General features: G+C 40.6%; 1 protein-coding gene across 7 annotated transcripts in view; it reads left to right on the top strand.

The window, feature by feature from the left end:
* The first annotated feature begins 5,633 nt into the window (after positions 1 to 5,633).
* Positions 5,634 to 20,619, top strand: part of grid2 (glutamate receptor, ionotropic, delta 2) — a 1,093,502-nt gene continuing 1,078,516 nt past the window's right edge. For 4 of the 7 annotated variants that reach the window (XR_009062690.1, XR_009062688.1, XR_009062689.1 and 1 more), the window contains exon 1: positions 5,636 to 6,372. Coding sequence is in view for 3 of the 7 variants with exons in the window: in XM_057831227.1 (XP_057687210.1) it covers positions 6,285 to 6,372 (88 nt within the window). In the remaining 4 variants the exon portion in view is untranslated. Of the gene's footprint in view, positions 6,373 to 20,619 lie in introns of all 7 variants that reach the window. The other 3 variants (XR_009062687.1, XM_057831226.1, XM_057831225.1) reach the window with 2 other exon arrangements.

The raw sequence follows: 20,619 nt of genomic DNA, 5'->3' as shown, positions 1-20,619 counted from the left end.
TCAACAAACACACTAGATGGCAATATTTCGTCACAATATACAAAGTCACAAGTCTGTCTATCCGTGGATCCCTCTCACAGAAAGAATGTTAATAATATAAATGCCATCTTGAGGATTTATTGTCATAATAAACAAATACATTACTTATATACTGTATGTTGAATGTATATATTTGTCCGAGTTTTATTCATTTTTTTCTTAATGCATTGCCAAAATGTATATGATCGGGAAAAATTATCGGGAATTATTAAATTGAATCGGGAGCAAAAAAAAACAGGAAATATCGGGATCGGCAGATACTCAAACTAAAACGATCGGGATCGGATCGGGAGCAAAAAAACATGATCGGAACAACCCTATTAAGAACCACTGGTCTAGACGAAGGACGAGTTTTAGGTCGAATGTCGAAAGGATCGCATGTCGATGCGTTCGATTGTCAAGCTACTACTGTATTTATCACTGTCTTTATTATTAAAAGACAGCCCGTGTGTTCTGGGGTGAAATGTGCAATGTATATTTGTGTCAGTCAAGCTTGTGCCAGGTATGTGTCTTGGAAGACCAGTCCATTTAAAAATAGGATGATCACCACTGCAAGGGTGTGTCTTTTATGTATTCAAACATTAATCAAATGTAATTACTATTCAGTAACATATACAATCCCATCAGATCAACTACACTGTATTAATTCAAGTTCAACATGTATTTATATTACTAATTTTAGAACGCTTATTGGAAATACTTTTATTGAAACTTTGACAGAACTGCACTAAAACTCAATATGGATGGACATCTGCCTGGACCTGTTTGTGGGAAATGCTTATTCCTATCCCTGCTGACACTGTCTGACCACACTGTCACCACAAGCCCCAGGTTTATCATTTAAACATGGGAATTACTCAAATAGGCACTTGAACAGAGTGGCATCAAAACTCAATTTGGGCGGCCATCTGCCTCAACCTGTTGGTGGGATTTTTTTGCTCCTAGTTAAAACTATCCAACGCTAAAGTCCAAATCACCTTCTGGTTTGTGAGTGTGTATGATGACACTTTGGCAGAACTGCATCAAGATTTGTGAGATACATGCGGGTCGAGGTCAGCTTACATGTAAAGGCAAATACAGGTAGTCACCGGGTGACAACGTACCTGACTTACGAGATTTTGACAATATGACGTCAGAGTCTGGTCCGCCGTTTTGTCTCCAGTTGTTTTTATTTTTTATGTCTCGTAAACAGTACCTAGTTCCCGTTGCCGTTCTTCATGTCAGGATCCCCAGCATTTAACACAACGTACCTCACAGAATCTTATTTTTTACTTTTTTATAGTGTTATGACATATAATACATGTTTTTTTTTTATACTTATTTCGAGATTTAGGGGATGTTTAGGGGTGCTTAGGGGTTTGGGTTACATTGCCAGCGTAGGAATGGAAGTCATTAGTAACCTGGGGACTAACAGTACAGTATTTTGATCTTGCTCCCCTGTACTTGGCTGGCGACCAATCCAGGGTTTATCCCACCTGCAGCTCAAGGCCTGCTCGGAAATGCTTTACCTGTGATCTTAACAAAAAACAGTACAGAAAGCAAATTGCTTGAATTACAATATGTCACTGTTCCTCCTGAAAAGTCACCGTCTGCCTCTAGTTTGTTATTTTAAAAGCCTTGATAGCTTGTCTACAGCATGTTCAGCACGCAAAACCTGATGTGGGAATCACTTTCTCCTGTTCGTGGTGACACTTTGGCGAGGTTCATACCGCAAGTCTCAATGCACAAATCCGATTTTTTTCGTGATTTTCCAACTCAAGTGAGGCATTCACTTGATGGTCTAAACGTGACAAGTCGCATAGAAGTGGACCATTTCAAATCCAATCTGGGTCCCTTTCGTATGTGGTTTAAATCCAATCTGGGCCACATTTTTCCAGAATGTGGCGGCGGTCTGAACTGTCAAGTCTCCCAAATCGGAATTCATGCAGCAATTACGTCAGTAAAGAGCGAAAGCGGCAGGCTGAACGGTAGCGATGTAGTGATTACTGTATGTGCGTACGTCATGAACGCCCAGTGCGTGTATGCGTTCTATATGTCCATTTAAACTTTTTAACTTAAACGTTTAAACTGAATATAAGACTAAACGGGGAATATTAATTACTATTGTTTGCGTGCCCTTTTTGGAAATCAAAATATGGTCACCCTGGAATGACGTACAGCCAGCATGTGTAGTTATTTGTTGGATGCTTCTGCGCATGCGAGTCACTTTGCTATGAGCGTGTTGGAGTGCAAATTAGTGCGGATGCGTGATACTTGAATGGGTTCAATGGACCCTCCACAGATTTTCTATGGGGCTGAGACCTGGAGACTGGATAGGCCACTCCAAGACCTTGAAATGCTTCTTACAAAACCACTCCTTTGTTGCCCTGGCTGTGTGTTTGGGATCATTGTCATGTTGAAAGACCCAGCCATGTCTCAACTTCAATGCCCTTGCTGATGGAAGGAGATTTTCACTCAAAATCTCTCGATACATGGCCTCATTCATTCTTTCCTTTACACCAGGGATGTCCAAATGTTTTGCAAGGGGGGCCAGATTCGGTGTGTTAAAAATGTGGGGGGCCGACCTTGGCTGACGTTCTTTACTTAGAACAATATACTTAAGCAAATTTTAGCAAGCCATTCTGTCTGTCACATTTGCTTTATTATTTTTTTAATTACCGGTAATAATTTTAACAATCTCGCAACTAGACTTTGTGGAGTTCTCTTTTGACTCTCGGGCTCTAGCGAAATACTGCTGCTCTGAAATTAAACTAGCTTCAGGTTGCTTCAATTTCTCGCTGCGTTTGTCGTACATGTCAGCGTGTCTTGTTTGGTAATATCGCCTCACATAGAACTATTTAAAAACAGCGACTGCAAATGAGGCAAGCACAGTTGTTGCATATTTTAGTGAAGAAATAGTCCAATTTCCGCCTATGCTTGAAACGTCTGCCATTGCAGTCAACTTTTTTTTGTTGATTGTCGCCATTTTAGAAAATTGCAAGTAAGGGGTCAAATGGAGTAATGTTGTTTAGAGTGCTGCTGCCTTTTAGTGGGTAAATGAGGAGCAGCATTTAGTGTGTAAGCTAAATCATATACAGTGATAACTCAGCTCACGAACGCTTAAGCTTACGAACTTTTCGCCTCAAGAACATTAAATTCGCGAGCATATACAGTAGTCTCTGCTGACGAACTAGTTTTCGGCGATCGAACCAAACCACGCGGTCGAACAGCACCACGAGAAGCTGGTGCACGCTCACGGCGTCCCAGTTCGTCCCCTCCCTCTCGTTGAGTGCGGACGTGGTTTGTGTTTGATAGACATTTTGGACCATATTGAGTGTACTTTTGCTATTATGGGACCGAAAAAGACCCCACCACAGACTAGTGTTAAGCCTAAGAAGACATTAAAGAAAATTACGATCGAGCAGAAGAAGGAGATCATTGAAAAACACGAACGAGGTGTGCATTTGTGTGACTTAGCGTCCCAGTACCAGTACGCAAAGTCTACCATTGCTACCATCCTTAAAAACAAGGAAGCTATTAAGGGTGCGTGTGTGGCACACCGGAGGTTGAGTTACCTACAGTCCTTATGGAAGGTGACTCTCCTTCCAAACAGTAACTCCCTCCCTCCCTCCTCCTCCCACTCCATTCCATCAAGCCATCAACTACCATCACAAAGGTAAATAAAACGACTTTGTTATACAGTACAGTTTATTTCTTTAATTACAATACAATAGCACATTTATTATACATAAAATAAAGTATATTTTTGTGTAGTTTTAAGGCTTATTTAGTAGAAAATTATGTTTTATGGGGACCTGGGAACGGATTATTCTCATTTTAATGGTTTCTTATGGGAAATAAATGTTCGGAAGACGAACTTTTCGCCTTACAGACACTTTCTGGGAACCAATTATGTTCGTGAGCTGAGGTATCACTGTACTGGTAGCAGTACTGCTGACCAATTTATTAAGTCTGTGTGCGGGCCAAAAGTTATTGATTTTATGACAGAGGCTGGGGGCCGTATGAAATTTGACTGCGGGCCGCATTTGGCCCGTGGGCCGGACTTTGGACATGTCTGCTTCACACAGATCAGTCCTCCTGGTCCCTTTGCAGAAAAACAGCCCCAAAGCAAGATGTTTCCACCCCCATGCTTCACAGTGGGTATGGTGTTCTTCGGATGCAATTCAGTATTCTTTCTCCTCCAAACACAAGAACCTGCGTTTCTACCAAAAAGTTGTATTTTGCTTTCATCTGACCATAACACATTCTCCCAGTCAACTTCTGAATCATCCAAATGCTCTCTAGTGAACCACAAAGGGGCCTGGACGTGTTCGGGCTTCAGCAGGGGGACACGTCTGGAGGTGCAGGATTTGAGTCCCTGGCGGCACATTGTGTTACTGATAGTAGCCTTAGTTACTGTGGTCCCAGCTCTCTGTAGGTCATTCACTGGGCCCCCCGTGTGGTTCTAGGATTTTTGCTCATCGTTCTTGTTGTCATTTTGACGCCACGGTGTGAGATCTTGCATGGAGCCTCAGATCGAGGGAGATTATCAGTGGTCTTGTAGGTCTTCCAGTTTCTAATAATTGCTCCCACAGTTGATTTCTTTATACCAAGCGTTTTACCTATTGCAGATTCAGTCTTCCCAGCCTGGTGCAGGTCTACAATTTTGTCTCTGGTGTCCTTCGATGGCTCTTTGGTCTTGGCCAAAGTGGAGTTTGGAGTGTGACTGGCTGATTGTGGACAGGTGCCTTTTATTCCGATAATGAGTTAAAACAGGTGCCATTAATACAAGTAACGAGTGGGGCCTCGTTAGACCTCGTTAGAAGAAGTTAGACCTCTTTGACAGCCAGAAATCTTGATTGTTTGTAGGTGACCAAATACTTATTTTCCACTCTAATTTGAAAATAAATTCTTTAAAAACAATGTGATTTTCAGTTGTTTTTTTTCCATTTTGTCTCTCATGGTTGATGTTTACCCAGGTTGACAATTACTGGCCTCTCTATTCTTTTCAAGTAAGAGAACTTGCACAATTGGTGGTTGACTAAATACTTATTTGCCCCACTGTATATGACAAAAAAAATCGGAATTGTGCATTAAGACCTGCAGAATGAACCTAGCCTTTGAAACAGGCACTGTCAAAAATGCTGTCTTAAAGTCCTATGTACTATACCCAACAGCCACCATCAACATGTTATCATTCCACGGGAAGGGTTTTAAAACTCGTTGTTGGCAACTGTCTGCCTCAACCTGTTGTGGGAGTAGGTTGTTCTTGTCCCCCCTGAGTCACTTTACCCGTACGATCACGGTCAGCCACTGGTTTCTCATTCTAGCAGCCTGATAGGCAAAGATATAATGGGCACTTTGACAAGAACAAACCTTGAAAAGCACCGATTCTCAGTGCGTGGCAGCCATCTGCCTCGGCCATCGATAATAGAAACAGGGAGAAGCATAACAGATGAAAGAAGGGTGAGCAAGAATCCATGGTCCTCCTCATCAATGTAATGCCAGACATCTCTCTCGCTCTCTTCCCTTCTCTCTCGGTCTCTCTCATTCCCTCTCTTCCTCTCCACACACACATACAGGGACACAACGCACCTCCCCTTCCCCATCCTCTGTGTGAACGCCGGGGCTTAACGCGAGTCCCCGCATACAGAGTGCGGAGTGTGAGCGAGGTAGCGCGCATCATCGCTGCTTTTCTTTCTCTTTTGGGATCCCTCCATCCTGCTGTGGGAAAGAGTGTGTTACTGTGCAGCCTTTTTTTTTCTTATATGAGAATTCTTTTTCTCCTCAATTTGGGGAATATGGCACATGTTCCAGGCTCGGACTAGAAGTGTGCGCTCCAAGAGTGACTAGAGAACCGATGGGGGAAATAAAAATGCTGGAAGTTTTGGTGCTTGGATCGCTCCATTGAGTTTGGATTTTGCGGTGCATATGAAGAGGGGGCAACAGTGAAGCGTGAGGCTCAAGCATCGAAAGCTTGCAGATCTGTTCATTCCTCCCTCCGCTGCGTCTCGCCGTCTGCGTCTTTCGCGCCTCTCCTTTTCGCCACGATATGATTTAACACCGGGGAGGACAACCACTTAAGTCCGCCTCATCTTCCAGCATCCCTTCGAAGACAGCTTGTTCTTGTAGATGGACTAAAAAAGACGGGGGAAAAAACACAACAAAGAAACAGAGGACTCATCTTTTTCTTGGATTTGCTCTGCTTTTGAATAGGGAGGAGACTATCTATTCATCTTTTCTAGCCATCGATCTATTTGGACAATATGAGAGTTCTTTGGGTTGTGTTGCTCATTGCTGTGATTTGGAGCCACGAGTGGAAGTGTGCGCTATCGGACTCCATCATCCACATTGGTGAGTAAGAATTTTTACATACTGCGAGTCTTTGGTACCATTTAGTCTTGCTTTAGGAGCCCAAATTATTCATGGGTGAATTCTTCCACTAGAAACGAGATGGCTCATATGTATCAACTTTCCATTTTAACTTGCCCCTGAACTTCAACGCTTATCCTCGAAGAGGGATGTGTCGTGTGTACGCGGCTCGATCAATGTAAAAGACCCGCAGGGTGGGACGCTGCCAGAATTTTGATGGGAAAAAAACAGGTGGTTTATTATTTTAAACATATATCATGAAGGGGTACTTGGTTTAAATCTTGAAAAAAGAAAAAAAAGCACTGATGGCACCCACAGTATCCATTGCAGGCATCCGCAGTGCCAGCACATTGAGCGAACGAGGGAGAGGAATAAATCACGTCTGGCCGTCTTTGCTGCCTCCAAAGTGTGGCACTGTTGCTTTAGAGCTGAGGGTGTTGAATCCAAAGCCCGTGGGTCATACGCGGCCTAACTGAGCATTTGATCTGGCCTGCTGTGCAATTCATAAAAAAATAAAGTAGAAATATAGTAATTATTTAAAAAAAATACAATTAATAAAATTAATAAGTTGCCCCCCATGCTTCTTCCAAAAATGGAAAAGCTTCCCCACCCTCTACGTCTTGGTTGATGAGTGCAATTTTAAGGTGGCGTACGGAAGGAGGAAGTGGTCGTATAAGGTTGTGGGTGTGAATAAGGATTGCACAACTTGACTGGCAAAAAAGGATTGAGGGAGAGGGAGTGTGTGTGGGTGAGACACCATCATGAAGATAAGCACCTGCCCTTTCCGAAGCGTATTTGGACTGAATCCTGTACGCAGTTAAGATGCCATCTATATTTTTACTAGCCTCTTCTGAAAACAGGTTGTCAGTTTGGAGGTGGCAAAAACATGGACAATTTATTCCAATTATGAAGCCTATTTAGGCTGCAGGATGCTGTTTGTCATTAGTATTGATTGAAAGGTTCAAATCACACAGTGATTTCTGATAGGATGAATTTCTAATGATAACAATACTGGGATATGGTGATTAACTTATTAAAACAGTACTTATATTCAATGAGAGGATTCAGACAGACTTAAAAGATAATACATTTCATTGTGCAGCTATACAGTATATTACAATGAAACCCAAGTGCTTTAGGTATAAAACAATCGACTCTGCTTAACCTCCCCTTCTGGGGTACTTATACAAAGCCAATGCAATGTCTTCCTTTATTTCTCAATGGATAAAGTTTCTACTGCAACTGCGGTCATTTCTACAACTGTCTCTGACCTCTCCATCCAAGTCCTATGTTCCAATGATTTCAGTTCATTGGAGACAGTTTCTTTGATGTATTGAAAAGCTGTGTTTTGTCCGATTCAGCCATCAAGTCCCACGTTCTACTCTTTCTCTCCATACCTCTACAAAATGGTCTTTCCCAGTAGGGCAGTATTCTCTGGTGTTATCCTCCAAAATTTAAAAAATGCTATTTTGCAGTCACCGGTTAAAAACCCTGGGCTTGATGGTAGTGTTATTGCAAATTGTTTCCCGTCTAAACTTTATCTAAAAAACAGAAATACTGTAAAATCTTGTGCATACTTAAGTATTTTTGGAACAAATAGGATGTCCTAGATGAGTGGGTTTAGAAACACTACATACACGCAGGATTAGCTTTTTTAGTAGCCTAGTTGTAAATTGCGAAGAATGTCTTGTCCTTCTGGACCTAATTTCAATATTTGATATGGTGGACCACAGTATCCTGGTGGTGCGGTTACAGGACCTTTTGGCAAGAGTATTAGCGCACCAGACAGGTTTGTTTTCTATCTGGTGGAAAGATATATCGTGTGTTTGGTAGTCCTGAGTCCCGGTGTCCTAAGGCATCCTCAGGTATTTCACATTTTGCCAACAATATCATGATACTAATGATTAATCTATTGAAGGACAATTAGATGAAAAACATTTAGCCGAGTGGCTTGTTATCATATTTGGAGTAAGATACTGTATATATTCTTCATAAGATTGACAAGATATTTTTCCATTGCTGTTAGGATGACAGCATTTGTATTTGAATAATTGGAACAAAAAATGTAATTTATTTTCCATACAGTAATTGCTTTTTGAATGTTCAGCAAGGTGTTAGCACCCCTGACCTATCTACCAAAGGTTTGTGTGCCACAGCAAGACGAAATGAGGCAGACATCGCTAATCCAGCAGTTCAACGGATCACCATGTGACTCTCTGGTTTCATCCCAGCAGAAGCGGCATGTTCTGCAAGTGTATCGTCAAATGCTATATACTCCTGACAGTCTTACAAAGGAGTATAATAAAGCTCTTGGCTGTAGAGACAGTGTGATGCTTACCAACAATATCGCAAGTCTGAAAGCAGGTCAAGGATGACTATGTTCATATTAAATGTGTGTATCAGCGGCAGGCTTATATGAAGGAAATTTTTTTGCCGCACTTAATTCAAATGTACAACAATACAAAGAGAACAAATACAGTAGTTCAGACGATTCATTCTCAAACTTCACAACTTAAATTTGCTCCATTGTTGCTAGCTGGTCAAGTGAATTAGCTACTAATCTGTTTTGTACTGTATCTGGTTACGAAGCAGATTTTGAAGGGCACAATCACTGGTGCCCAATTTCCAATTAAGAGAATTTATTCATTTACTACCACTCCAATCCAGTTTGACTGGGGGGAATGAACATTTGTCACCAGTGTGCCATCTGTCGTATCTGGGTATAACACAAGCTCACTAGCCCCTACAAGAACATTTCTATTTCGACCCCAGATAAATGTTGACAACAATATTACACCAGCCAATGGACATTTTTTGTTGTTGTTAAAAATATTAGCATACTACGTTGTTGCCTGGCTCTGCCAGACTGTTCTCCCTGTATTTTTCAAACACTGAGAGTATAGTCTGGGAACCAGCCCATTAACGGCCTCTCGAGCAGGTACAAAATCAATCGACAAATCAGATTCGTTTATTTGCGTGACGTGTTCTTAACGAGCAACGTCACTCTTGCGCGTCGAAAGTCGTCTCCACAACAACACAGATGGTGAACGGGAGAGCCGAGAATATGTTCCAATCCACGGTAAAATCAGTTTTAAATTACCAAAAACACATCGACACGAGTCATTGACAACAGTCTCTCGCGCTAGCCATGTTGAATAAACTCTGCTCTCTTCGTATGTTTACTTCAGCGCGCAAGTCCGTCGTCCTTCCCTTGTCATTTTACTAACGTCACGTCTGCCCGTCGCTGATTGGTCCACTCCGCTGTCTGTTTGCTGTGGCTTGCTCCGCCCTGGAAATTGTATCCGCGTGAATGGTGGCCAGACTCAATAGCTGGAACAGCGGTGAGTCTGGTGTACCAGGCAAACTACGTTGTGCAGTGTTGTTTTCGTCAACAATGACGAAAACAAAAATATTTTGTTGCCGAATAATTTTTTAATGACGACGACGACGAGATGATTACGAGCTAAAAACGTGGCTTGGGAGACTAGAATATAACTGGACGAAATCCAGTTTTTGTCTGATGAGATGACTACAAGACGAAAATGCGACATTGTTTTTTTCATTTGTTCACAATGCGTTACATTTTCGTATTGTACGTGGAGTATGTCAGCTAGCATCGTAGCAGTGTTTGGGTCATGTCACTCATGTGAGGTGTGCTGCGCCTCTCTCTCCTCACCGGAGTTTAGGATGTATCTCAAGCTAGGCTGCACTCCATCTTGCTTGCTTGCTTGGAAACATGGTAAGATCAGTTTTCTTATATTGGCAAGAGAGAATATGCAATGTTGCTTTAACCTTCAAATATCTGTGCTGAGTGATCATCACACACTAAATGTAATCCTAGCATTAGCATAGCCATTAGCTTCAGAATGGCGAGCGTTGTCCTATAACACTGGCCAGTCTACAGCAGAACCTCTTGGCTTTTGGTCAGTCAGTGTAGAGGATGTTAAACGCTCACACAACTTTGTTTTTAAATGCAGTTCGTGGCTCATAGGTAGGTTTAATTGAAGATAGTGTACTAAAGTTGGCGTTGTTCTTGTTGACACCATAATATGTGCTCGTCTGTTGTTTTCATTCGAAAATTGTTGGAAAACTTAATTTTTTTGTACTAATACGTTTGAATTTTACATACAACATCATTTTGAGTAACTCTCGACTAAAGCTAGATTAAATTTGTATGAAATTTCGTCGACTGAAACTAGACAAGAACGAAAATATTTTGAAATGACTAAAATATGACTAAGACAAAAATGAAAAGGGCTGCCAAAAACAACACTGGTGTTGTGCTAAGTTCTGTGGCGATGTGCAAAATGTCAACGTTATGACAGTTTGCAAACAAAAGCACCGTATTGGCCTGAATATAAGACGGCCCTGATTATAAGACGACCTCCTCTTTTTCAAGACTCAAGTTTGAAAAAATACTTTTTGAACACCAAATTAATTTTTATACAGAAAATAATTACACTACATCCGAAACAAATGATTATAACAATATATTTGAGAGAAAAAGCATGTTATTTTGCCTCATTCAAATCTTAATATCTGAACATTTAATATGTAAACTAAAGTGCAATCACATTCGTAAATGAATGGCTTCTGGTTTTTGAAATGTAAATAAACCAATCTATTGTGATAGAACAACAAAATTGCAATAACTGCATTAACCATCAACGTGAAGTCTAACTGTAATTGGTCTTGAAACAAATCTGAATAAGGAAAAACATTGCAATAAAAAATTGCAAACTGGGTTAAACTTGAGAGAAGCTGAGATCTGTCATGACAGAACATCGCTTCAATGACATCTGGCGCCATCTAGCGTTCTGAATGGGTATAATGTCTAGACCGCGAATATAAAACGACCCCCTCTTTTTCACTCTTATTTCAATGCAAAAAACACTGTCTTATAGTCGGGCCAATACGGTATGAATGAAAAGTTAAATAGTTTACTATTATTTTTATGTTTACTGCATTGACTCAACCTAATTTAATAGTTATTGATCCGCAATCTGAATCTAGCAAAAGAGCTAAAGATAATAGTTTGTCGGCAATACTGGAGCTACATGCCAATAATTCATTGTAAGTCGTCTGCTGCTTTTCGTGTCATGTCTGCATAACAAAAATAAATGTTTTGCATCATGCCAAAGCTATGCAATAACATTTCACTGACAAAATTTGTCTTTTTGGTTTGTGCAAACCAGACAGTTATTTTTCTTTTAGAATACAATGAAAGCCTTCTGAGGCAGTCTATTGGTGAATTGCATTTATTCCTCCTCTTTACAAGTCATTGAACCAGTGCATTATGGCACTATTGAATAAACAAATTTGAGTGGAGCCTGATTTGACTTATTTGATTCCATTTGTTTCTGCATTTTTTTTTCTCTGCCACTTTACCTCCTCATGATCAATAGTTCATTTCCCTGTGATGCAAACGTCCTTTGAATCACAAGAAAAGGTTATCAACGGCAAAAAAACAAAAACTGTCTCTTCCCTTCCTTTGCCAATCCATCTATTCTTGCCTCCTCAGCACAGCAGCCATAAACCACATTGCACAAGAGGATTGCTTTTTCTCACGAGTGTTTCACGGAAATGAACGTGACATTGAGGCGCATGTTGAAATTTTAGCATGGAGCACACCGGTTTACTCCACTCTGACCTGTGAGTGTGTGGGGGTGTGTGTCTGGTGTGTGGCGCGTCATATTGACTTAAAACTGCATGACAAAGGTAAAAAAAAAAAAAAAGTAGCATAGCCCACAGGCACATCACATTGACATGTCAGAAGTAATCCCTCTTTAATCTCTTTGTTGCCGCTAAAGATTGAATGAGGGAAGGCGAGGCCAGAGAGATGTATATCAAAGAGGATGGGGGGGGGGGGGATCAGTGCATCCCTTGGCTATATTTGGACCCTTTTTCACCTTTAAATTTAATCTCATAACCCCTCATTTTTTATACCACTGTTGTGAATAGCTATTGCTGTGCATTTGTATTATTTACTGACTCATCTTTCATAATAAGTTATGCACTACTGTACAGTATGCCAGCCAGTTAAAATGTAGCGCAAGCCTGGCTGACACGGCATGACCCAGAAAACAAACATTTCAGTGTTCATGTTGCCATTTCAAATCAAGATTTAAAAAAAAAAATGATGTCAATTAGGGGTGTGACAAAATATCAAAATGGTGATTTACCGTTACCGAAATTCTTCACGATGACCGACGTACTTTTAACCGTGTCGGTAAATTCGGTAATTTAAAAAAACAAGAAAATAGTCTTTTCATCCCGCTTTGACTCTGTGTTGTTCGGCTATGCTCATTCCCCTTTAAGAAAGCAATTGGTGTGCATACGTATGAGGTCACGTGGTTATCAGGAAGCCAAACAAACAGAAACCCAGTAGGCTAACGCTACAAGCAAACGTGATGGAGTGTGGCTTAAGGGAGGTTCGCCAAACTTTCACCCGACATTAAGTAGACTCTTGGCGGCATACAGACGGGCTTTCACCCGCTGTCCTCCCTTGTTGTCACATTTTCCGGAGATGGTGCTTTCAGTGCTTACTGGTAGCCAGGCTACATGCTAACGCTAGCGTTTAACGCTACAAATGAACGTGATGGAGTCAGATAGTGGCTTTAACGTTGTCGAAACGGCTGAACTTAATGAGTGGATTGGGCACGGACTGCATCTAGCAATTAGTATGTCACGCTGTTTTGTATCTCTGTCTGTGTGTGATTTCTCTGATAGCTTTTGTGATGGTAAAGCATTCAGCATAAAGTACATTGCAAAAGGGAAACTTATAATATGACCCTTAACCCCAGCTATTTTTCTGTATGTGCTTAATTCTGTGTCATTAGTGCCATCATAAAATCTTAAATGTTTTATTTGCAGAAGATCAATATAGCTTTAATGTGTGTGTGCATGTATTAAAAAATGCACTGGGGAAAAAAAACCTGAAACCTTGAAGTAAACACTTGTGCTGAGTAATTATGTCACAGCAGCCGTTAATAACAAGTTGTCTTTTTGAAGTGTACTATTCAAGCTGTAAGTCATTTGTGTTACAATGACATGTTTGCACAGGCATATTGATTTTGACAATGTACATTGTTCAAGCCATACAAGCTGTTGTAAATGTTCATACTTGAATTCTTATTGTTTACAATACATTTTTATATACTTAATGATTACACTGTGTGTACAATTGTTAAATATATTGAAAGCTGGTAAATAAATCAACGAGAAACGGTTAATTTGTATATCATGCATCCATTCAGATTTTCAAATTATGTAACAGTCCGCTTGGACGAATTTATCGTCATTTATCGTTATCGAGGTAAATCTGCTCAATTTACTGTAATACGTGTTTAAGGCCATATCGCCCAGCCCTAATGTAACGTGATACTTTGTGTCTCAAAAGGTTATCGATATGCTCCTGCCAAGAATCGAGATATCGTTTAAAAAAAGTGTCAATGTCTAAGATAAAAAATAAAAATGAACTAAAAAGTTGCTACCAAAATCTTCCACCATAATAGTGTCTCAATTAACTCTAAGGCTGCATTGACGGTGCTCGACGCCCAATCTATTTAGACTAGGAACGTTCGTTCATTCGAAACCAGAACATTCACAGTCATTCGGTCCAATTTTCAGGGCATTTACAGGTCCTTGCTGGTCATTTTAGGGCATTTACAGGTCATTTCCTGTTGAGTTTAAGTCACTGCCTATTCATTTGGGTGATTCCTAGGTCATTTCCTGTTCTGTAACTCAAACAGGAGGAGATCTCATCTGACCAAAGCACACGGTCCCAGTTGAACCCTGGGACCGTGTGTATTTTTGTGTGTGACCAAGATAGAGCTTTTTGGCAACAAACACTCTAAGTGGGTCTGGCGTGCCACGAAAGATGCGCATGCGGAAAAAAGCACCTCATACCCACTGTGAAGTATGGGGCTGGGTAAGTGATGCTGTCGGGCTGTTTCGCTTCCAAAGGCCCTGGGAACCTTGTTAGGGTGCATGGCATCATGAATGCTTTGAAATACCAGGACATTTTAAATCAAAATCTGTTGCCCTCTGCCCGAAAGCTGAAGATGGGTCGTCACTGGGTCTTTCAGCAAGACAATGACCCTAAACATATGGCCAAATCTTAACAAAAATGGTTCACCAGACACAAAATCAAGCTCCTCCCATAGCCACCTCAGTCCCCAGACCTTGTTTTGTTGGCAAAAGGGGGTTGTACAAAGTATTAACACCAGGTGTGCTAATAATTGTGACACACATTATTTGATGTCAAATAATTTTTTCTTTATGTGGGATTTTTTTCCCCACTGAATGAATGCACTTGAATTGAAGATTGGATTTTTCCTTTTTTTCCATTAAGGTCCCATATTATTTGAATTAAAAAATATATATATAAGAAACTCAAAAACACATCTTTTCCAGGGGTGCCAATAATTATGGAGGGCACTGTATGTCCAAACCAGACTTCTTTTACGATCCGTCGTCGATGCCGCAGCCATGCTACCAGCTTCCAAATGTTTGTTTGTTGTGACTGTGTTGGTCCGGCACCAACACAGTCACAACAAACAAACATGGTGCCCCGTGAGAGGGGCGGAGGAAAAGCATGCTGATCGACACAGGATAGGGACGTAAATGGGGGCGGGAGCAGACGCCGGTGCACTGCTTATGTGCATGTAGAACGCGAAAGGGAAAAGAAGTACAAAAAGTGTGCACAAAAATATACCCAAAAAATAGACAAAGAAAATATTATATATGATTTCCAAATATCGATACTTTTGCGACAGGATCGATACAAAAAAACAACGCGCTGGATCGAAATATCGATATTTTGGTATGGATCTGCCCTTCCCTACTGAAGGTGCTTTGCGGAAGTGTCTCATATGCCTATCACAGTTTAAATTACGCGCATAAATTACAATATTAAGGGGGCCATGTGCAGATTGTGTATATGGAGAGAATAGAGTAATATGACCAGATTAAATAGGTGCATTCTATAGGTCAGGGGTGCCCAAGTCTGGTCCCGGAGAGCCCCTATCCAGCAACACACCTGAATCAAATGCCCCAGTGAAATATGTCTGGCGACGCCTATGGCATAAGAAGTTGCCAAGGGAGGGGAACTTTGCGTACTCAAGAGCTATTTGGGAACGCCTCCCAATGAAAAGAAAGCACTCAGAGCCACAACCCATTTTGAAATCATATACTGCATATACTGTCATTTCTGCACTATAGCGCGCACCTGATGATAAGCCGCAGGGCACAAGGGCACAAATTTTAAAAGATTGAAGAAAAAATCCATAATACGTCACACCGGATTATTACCCGCACATGTCCATGTCCTGATATTGGATATTTGCATAAAGCGATGTTACTCAAAAACATTCAAGTTGAACAAAAAAAATGTATTAATCATAATAACACAAGTACGAGGGGCATTCAAAAAGTAATGCACTCAAGTTCATTGCCCGTACAGGATTTTACCAATCTTGTTTATATTTGGCACAAACATGATAGGACACACCTTTTTGCGATTGTTATGTGTTTTTCTTATTTTCAGATTTTTAAAGTTTAAACTAACTCAGCATAAGTTTTGTTGTCAGGATTGACAGAGGTGGATGGCCGACCACTACGATACTTATCGGCTATGCTGGCTTTACCCACCTCTTCATGGTCTTCAGTACTGTTTTTAAATGGCTGTACCCATCTTTTTACAGTACTATAGTCTATGGTATCATGTCTTGTAGACATTTTCCAGCCGGTTGTGAATCCTCAGAGGGGTTTCTCCCTCTGCATCAAGGAATTTGATGACAGCTCATTGTTTCTGATGAGCTTCAAGAGGGGCAGCCATTTTGGAAGCTAGTTTAAAGAGCATACGAGAGGAGAAAAAAAGTCTTAAATAGCATTATTATGTGAATTAGAATCATATTTTGAGACGATTCGACTATATACAACAATTTAGCAAAGCGCAGATGACGAGAAATTAGTCTTTTAATCTGCCGGTTATCCACGCCTACCATTATAGGACTCAAGCATCCCCAACAGGTGGATGACGTCAGCGGGAGACTGGGCTCATCGGTTTTACTATACAGCCCATTGAGGGGGAATTATTCAGAACGAGGAAAAACGCGACGAAGAGAGCCGCAAAATGTCATTGTTTCAGTCTCTTGACTCCAATATTTTACAGGATATTATTTTTATCCAAGTATTTTCCCCAACTGCTAAATAAATGGCATGGTCATGACAAATAACAGTCTTGTGCTAAATGGAATATAAAATAATAAAAATGCACTTATTCAGGAAGACATGGCAAAATTACTCCATAATGGTCAAAACTGCCGACTTCACCTTTACTGTCGCACCTCCCGAACGGTATTTTATGACACGTAAATCGGACATTTGTCATTTCCCTTCCCCGGCTTCGGAGAATGTAAACAAACCAAGAGGTGTGACAGCTAGCCGACATGCTAACCCGAACCGAGTGATATTTCAAAGTCTTCGAAGCGGAAAATCACACATAACTAGCCCGGATTATTTGACATGACGACTGGGTTGTCGATTGTCATCGCGGATCAGCAAACCGCCTGGCGGAGAGCAATTTACAGTTCGTTCCCCGGAGGAGGGTGGCTGGAGTTGTTGTGCAGGTAACGTGCACCTAATGTGCATGAGGAGAGCTTTTTACATGCCTATCAATGATCAAACGTAAGTAGTCCTTTATTTAAAGAAAGTTTGAAGTGTTTACTTTGTAATCGCTGTATTCGTATTTGACATAATACAAAACAAGATGTTTACTCACTTCCTCGTAAATCCAATGGTCCCACAGTAGTAGGGCTTGTTTTGGCCAATATCCACGGTGAATGGGAACCTTTTGAAACTCCAAAAAGGCGCATACGCCTCTCCTACATACAGCAAGATTTTTCTGCAGCCGTTTGGCTGGCGTGATGCGAAAAATAAACGTATTAATCCGAAAAATCAGCTGAATCCTTAGTCCTCATCCACAACAGTAGGCTGTATAGTGAAGAGTAGTCCTTCACCCGTACAGGTCACAGCGCCCTCCTCCTCAATGCAAGACCGAAGCCGGAAGTCACTCATTTTCATGGTGCGGGATTAAAAAAACTAAATAAATACAGTGATCGCTTCCACACACATCCAAGCGGTCTATATCATTCAGGAGCATAAAATACCGCGTGTATTATGAAATAAACATGCTTTTTCGTGTCACATGCACTTTAAGCTTTGAAATTCTGAAAATAAGAAAAACACATATAACAATCGCAAAACTGTGTGTCCTATCATGTTTGTGCCAAATATAAACAAGATTGGTCAAATCCTGTACGAGCAATGCACTTGAGTGCATTACTTTTTGAATGCCCCTCGTATGTCCTCTGCATGCAGCAGCCTTTAATGGGAGCTCTTGTGTTCTCTGAGGCAGTCTGAAACAATAAAACACTTTAATAAATAAAACACTTTACCTTGACCTTTATGCTTGAAGATGACAAAGTCCTCCTAAAAATCCCCATGGTAGGCTATTTGACTAACTCAGGGCTAACAACTATCAGTGCTAGCACAGCAGCTTTGTTCTAGTATTTTGGCAACCTGTCCTATTTAAATCTCTCTTAACATGGCTAGCCATAAATGGTTCTTCTGTAATGGCATCAAGCAAGGAGCCTTCATCGGCAATAATGTGTTTGGACAAATTAGGGCATGTCTAATCTGATCAGCAATTTTTGATACATGATACCAGCCTCGCCTTCACTTGCATGGTCTAAGAAAGTTTGTTTTATCGCCAACTGCAATGGGTGAATGACTTTTGAAAGAGTTATTTTTCATCATTTACTTTTCGAGTCTGATTGAATAGAATTTAGATTTATTTCAAGTTCTGTAGTACTTCTTTTTCAAATACTTTTTTTGTATAGCAATGCGGTGTCAAGTGATTTGAGCTGGCTGCTATCTCCCTCCATGGTGATCAGCATGCAGAAGAATGGTGGGGTGGACTTGCCTCGGGTGTCTGTGCGCGTTGTGTGCTGCATGGCAATGCCCCCCCTCCTCCATTTTTCTTTATGAGGTCCGCTTGTATTGACACACAGAAAGCACGGGAGGGTGAGTGGTGGTGTGTTGCCTCTTGATTAGTTACACTGTTTGATTTATGCAGTCAAATTAAATCCTCACTACACAGTCAACAACATTTTTTTCTGAATTCCACCCCTTGCATTGGAAGAAGCATGCTCTTCACTACATCTAAGCCCTCATACATTCATGCCGGTGACATTTTGAATACAGAACATTGCACCATTCATATTCAATATTTCCCCCTGCTCCTAACTTCCCATCATGGTTTCTTACACATTTGAAATGCCAAGTGCGTAGACTATTCAAATGGGAATGAAATGGCAGAAGTAAAAGCCATGTATTATCACTGGCTTTGTTCATTTTCTAGAAAATCCTTATTCTCCTCATGTTGTTGTGTTCTGATGTTGTGTTTTGACTAATACTTTCAATGTGGCAGAGCTCTCACTGTGTCGTATTAGCTTGAGAAAATGAACGCTCCCGTCCAAGCCAAATATGCATTGTGCAGTGAAAAAATGGCGTTCCACCTTTCAGTGGTGGTGTGAGTGAAATGTTTTTGCCTGTTGAATGAACATTGACAGACGAAATATATTGGAGAGTCTGCAAGGAAAATGCCAACTTTGCAATGGTAATACGCACTCAGCAGGAAAACAGTACATTATTTTCTATTTCACCCACTTGGACACCATGAACTGTATGTAAAAAAAAAGTTGTTTAAGACGACGCGCACTAATGCTAACCCGAACACTTCTGGCTTCACTTTTAACACAGTGGGAAACAAGGAAAGACCAGTATGTTTACTTTACTTTGCCTAAAAAATAGGGCTGTCAAAATTATCACGTTAACGGGCGGAAATTATATTTTTTAATTAATCACGTTAAAATATTTGACGCAATTAACACACATGCCTCGCTCAAACAGATTAAAATGACAGCAGAGTGCAATGTCCACTTGTTACTTGTGTTTTTTGGAGTTTTGTCGCCCTCTGCTGGCGCTTGGGTGCGACTGATTTTATGGGCTTAAGCACCCATGAGCATTGTGTAATTATTGACATCAACAATTGCGGGCTACTAGTTTATTTTTTGTTTTAAAATTTTACAAATTTTATTAAAACGAAAACTTTAAGAGGGGTTTTAATATAAAATTTCTATAACTTTTACTAACATTTATCTTTTAAGAAGTACAAGTCTTTCTATCCATGGATCGCTTTAACAGAATGTTAATAATGTCAATGCTATCTTGTTGATTTATTGTTATGATAAACAAATACAGTACTTATGTACCGTATGTTGAATGTACGTATATCCATCGTGTGTCTTATCTTTCAATTCCAACAATAATTTACAGAAAAATATGGCACATTTTATAGATGGTTTGAATTGCAGTTAAATATGATTAATTAATTTTTAAGCTGTAATTAACTCGATTAAAATTTTTAATCGTTTGACAGCCCGACTAAAAAGGTTGGGAGAAGACAGTATGGGGCCAAGTCAATTAAGATATCACTTAAAGACATTAGATCCCAATCACATTGATAAGCTGCTTAAATTTTTTCAGCAAAACATGCCAAATATTACCAAAAATTGTTCCGTGTTGTGTGTCCTAAATCGGTAAACCAGCGTGCACTTTTAGCATCATATAAGGTGGCATACCAAGTTGCTTAGTGCACAAAAAAACCCACACCCTAGCAAAAGAGCTGATAATGGCTGCAACATTAGATATAGTCTCAGCTAGGCCATAGGTTTGGTCTCAACATTGGTCGGGACGATATTACCGTAATGCACATAATGCAAACACTTATCCAAATAAGGGACGGCTAGCTTGACTTCATTGTTCCTTGTGAAGGCTGGCCTGACCTCAGTAGTTTTGCAGGTTAGCAAGTTCAATGTTATGCTAACTCTGATGCAGGTCGGACTTTCAGTAGCAAAATTAATGGTGTTTCCCCCACTTACACAACATTGACGTCTTTTTACATGACTTAGAGGGGCTGCTGCTTAATATCACTCCACTCCGAAGGGGGAGGAGGAGGTGGCATGTTGTAGACATGAATCTGTTGGGGCTGTGTGAGTATGTGTGTGTGTGTGTCTTTGTGGCGGGACATGGGGGCTTCAAGTCCTCAGCCAATTAAACATTCGTTTAAGAGGGGGAAAAATGGACCGGCACATTCAGCAAGTG

This window comes from Corythoichthys intestinalis, chromosome 3 (assembly GCF_030265065.1).
Source record: "Corythoichthys intestinalis isolate RoL2023-P3 chromosome 3, ASM3026506v1, whole genome shotgun sequence".
Taxonomy (NCBI): domain Eukaryota; kingdom Metazoa; phylum Chordata; class Actinopteri; order Syngnathiformes; family Syngnathidae; genus Corythoichthys; species Corythoichthys intestinalis.
This window is presented reverse-complemented; position numbering and strand designations above follow the sequence as displayed.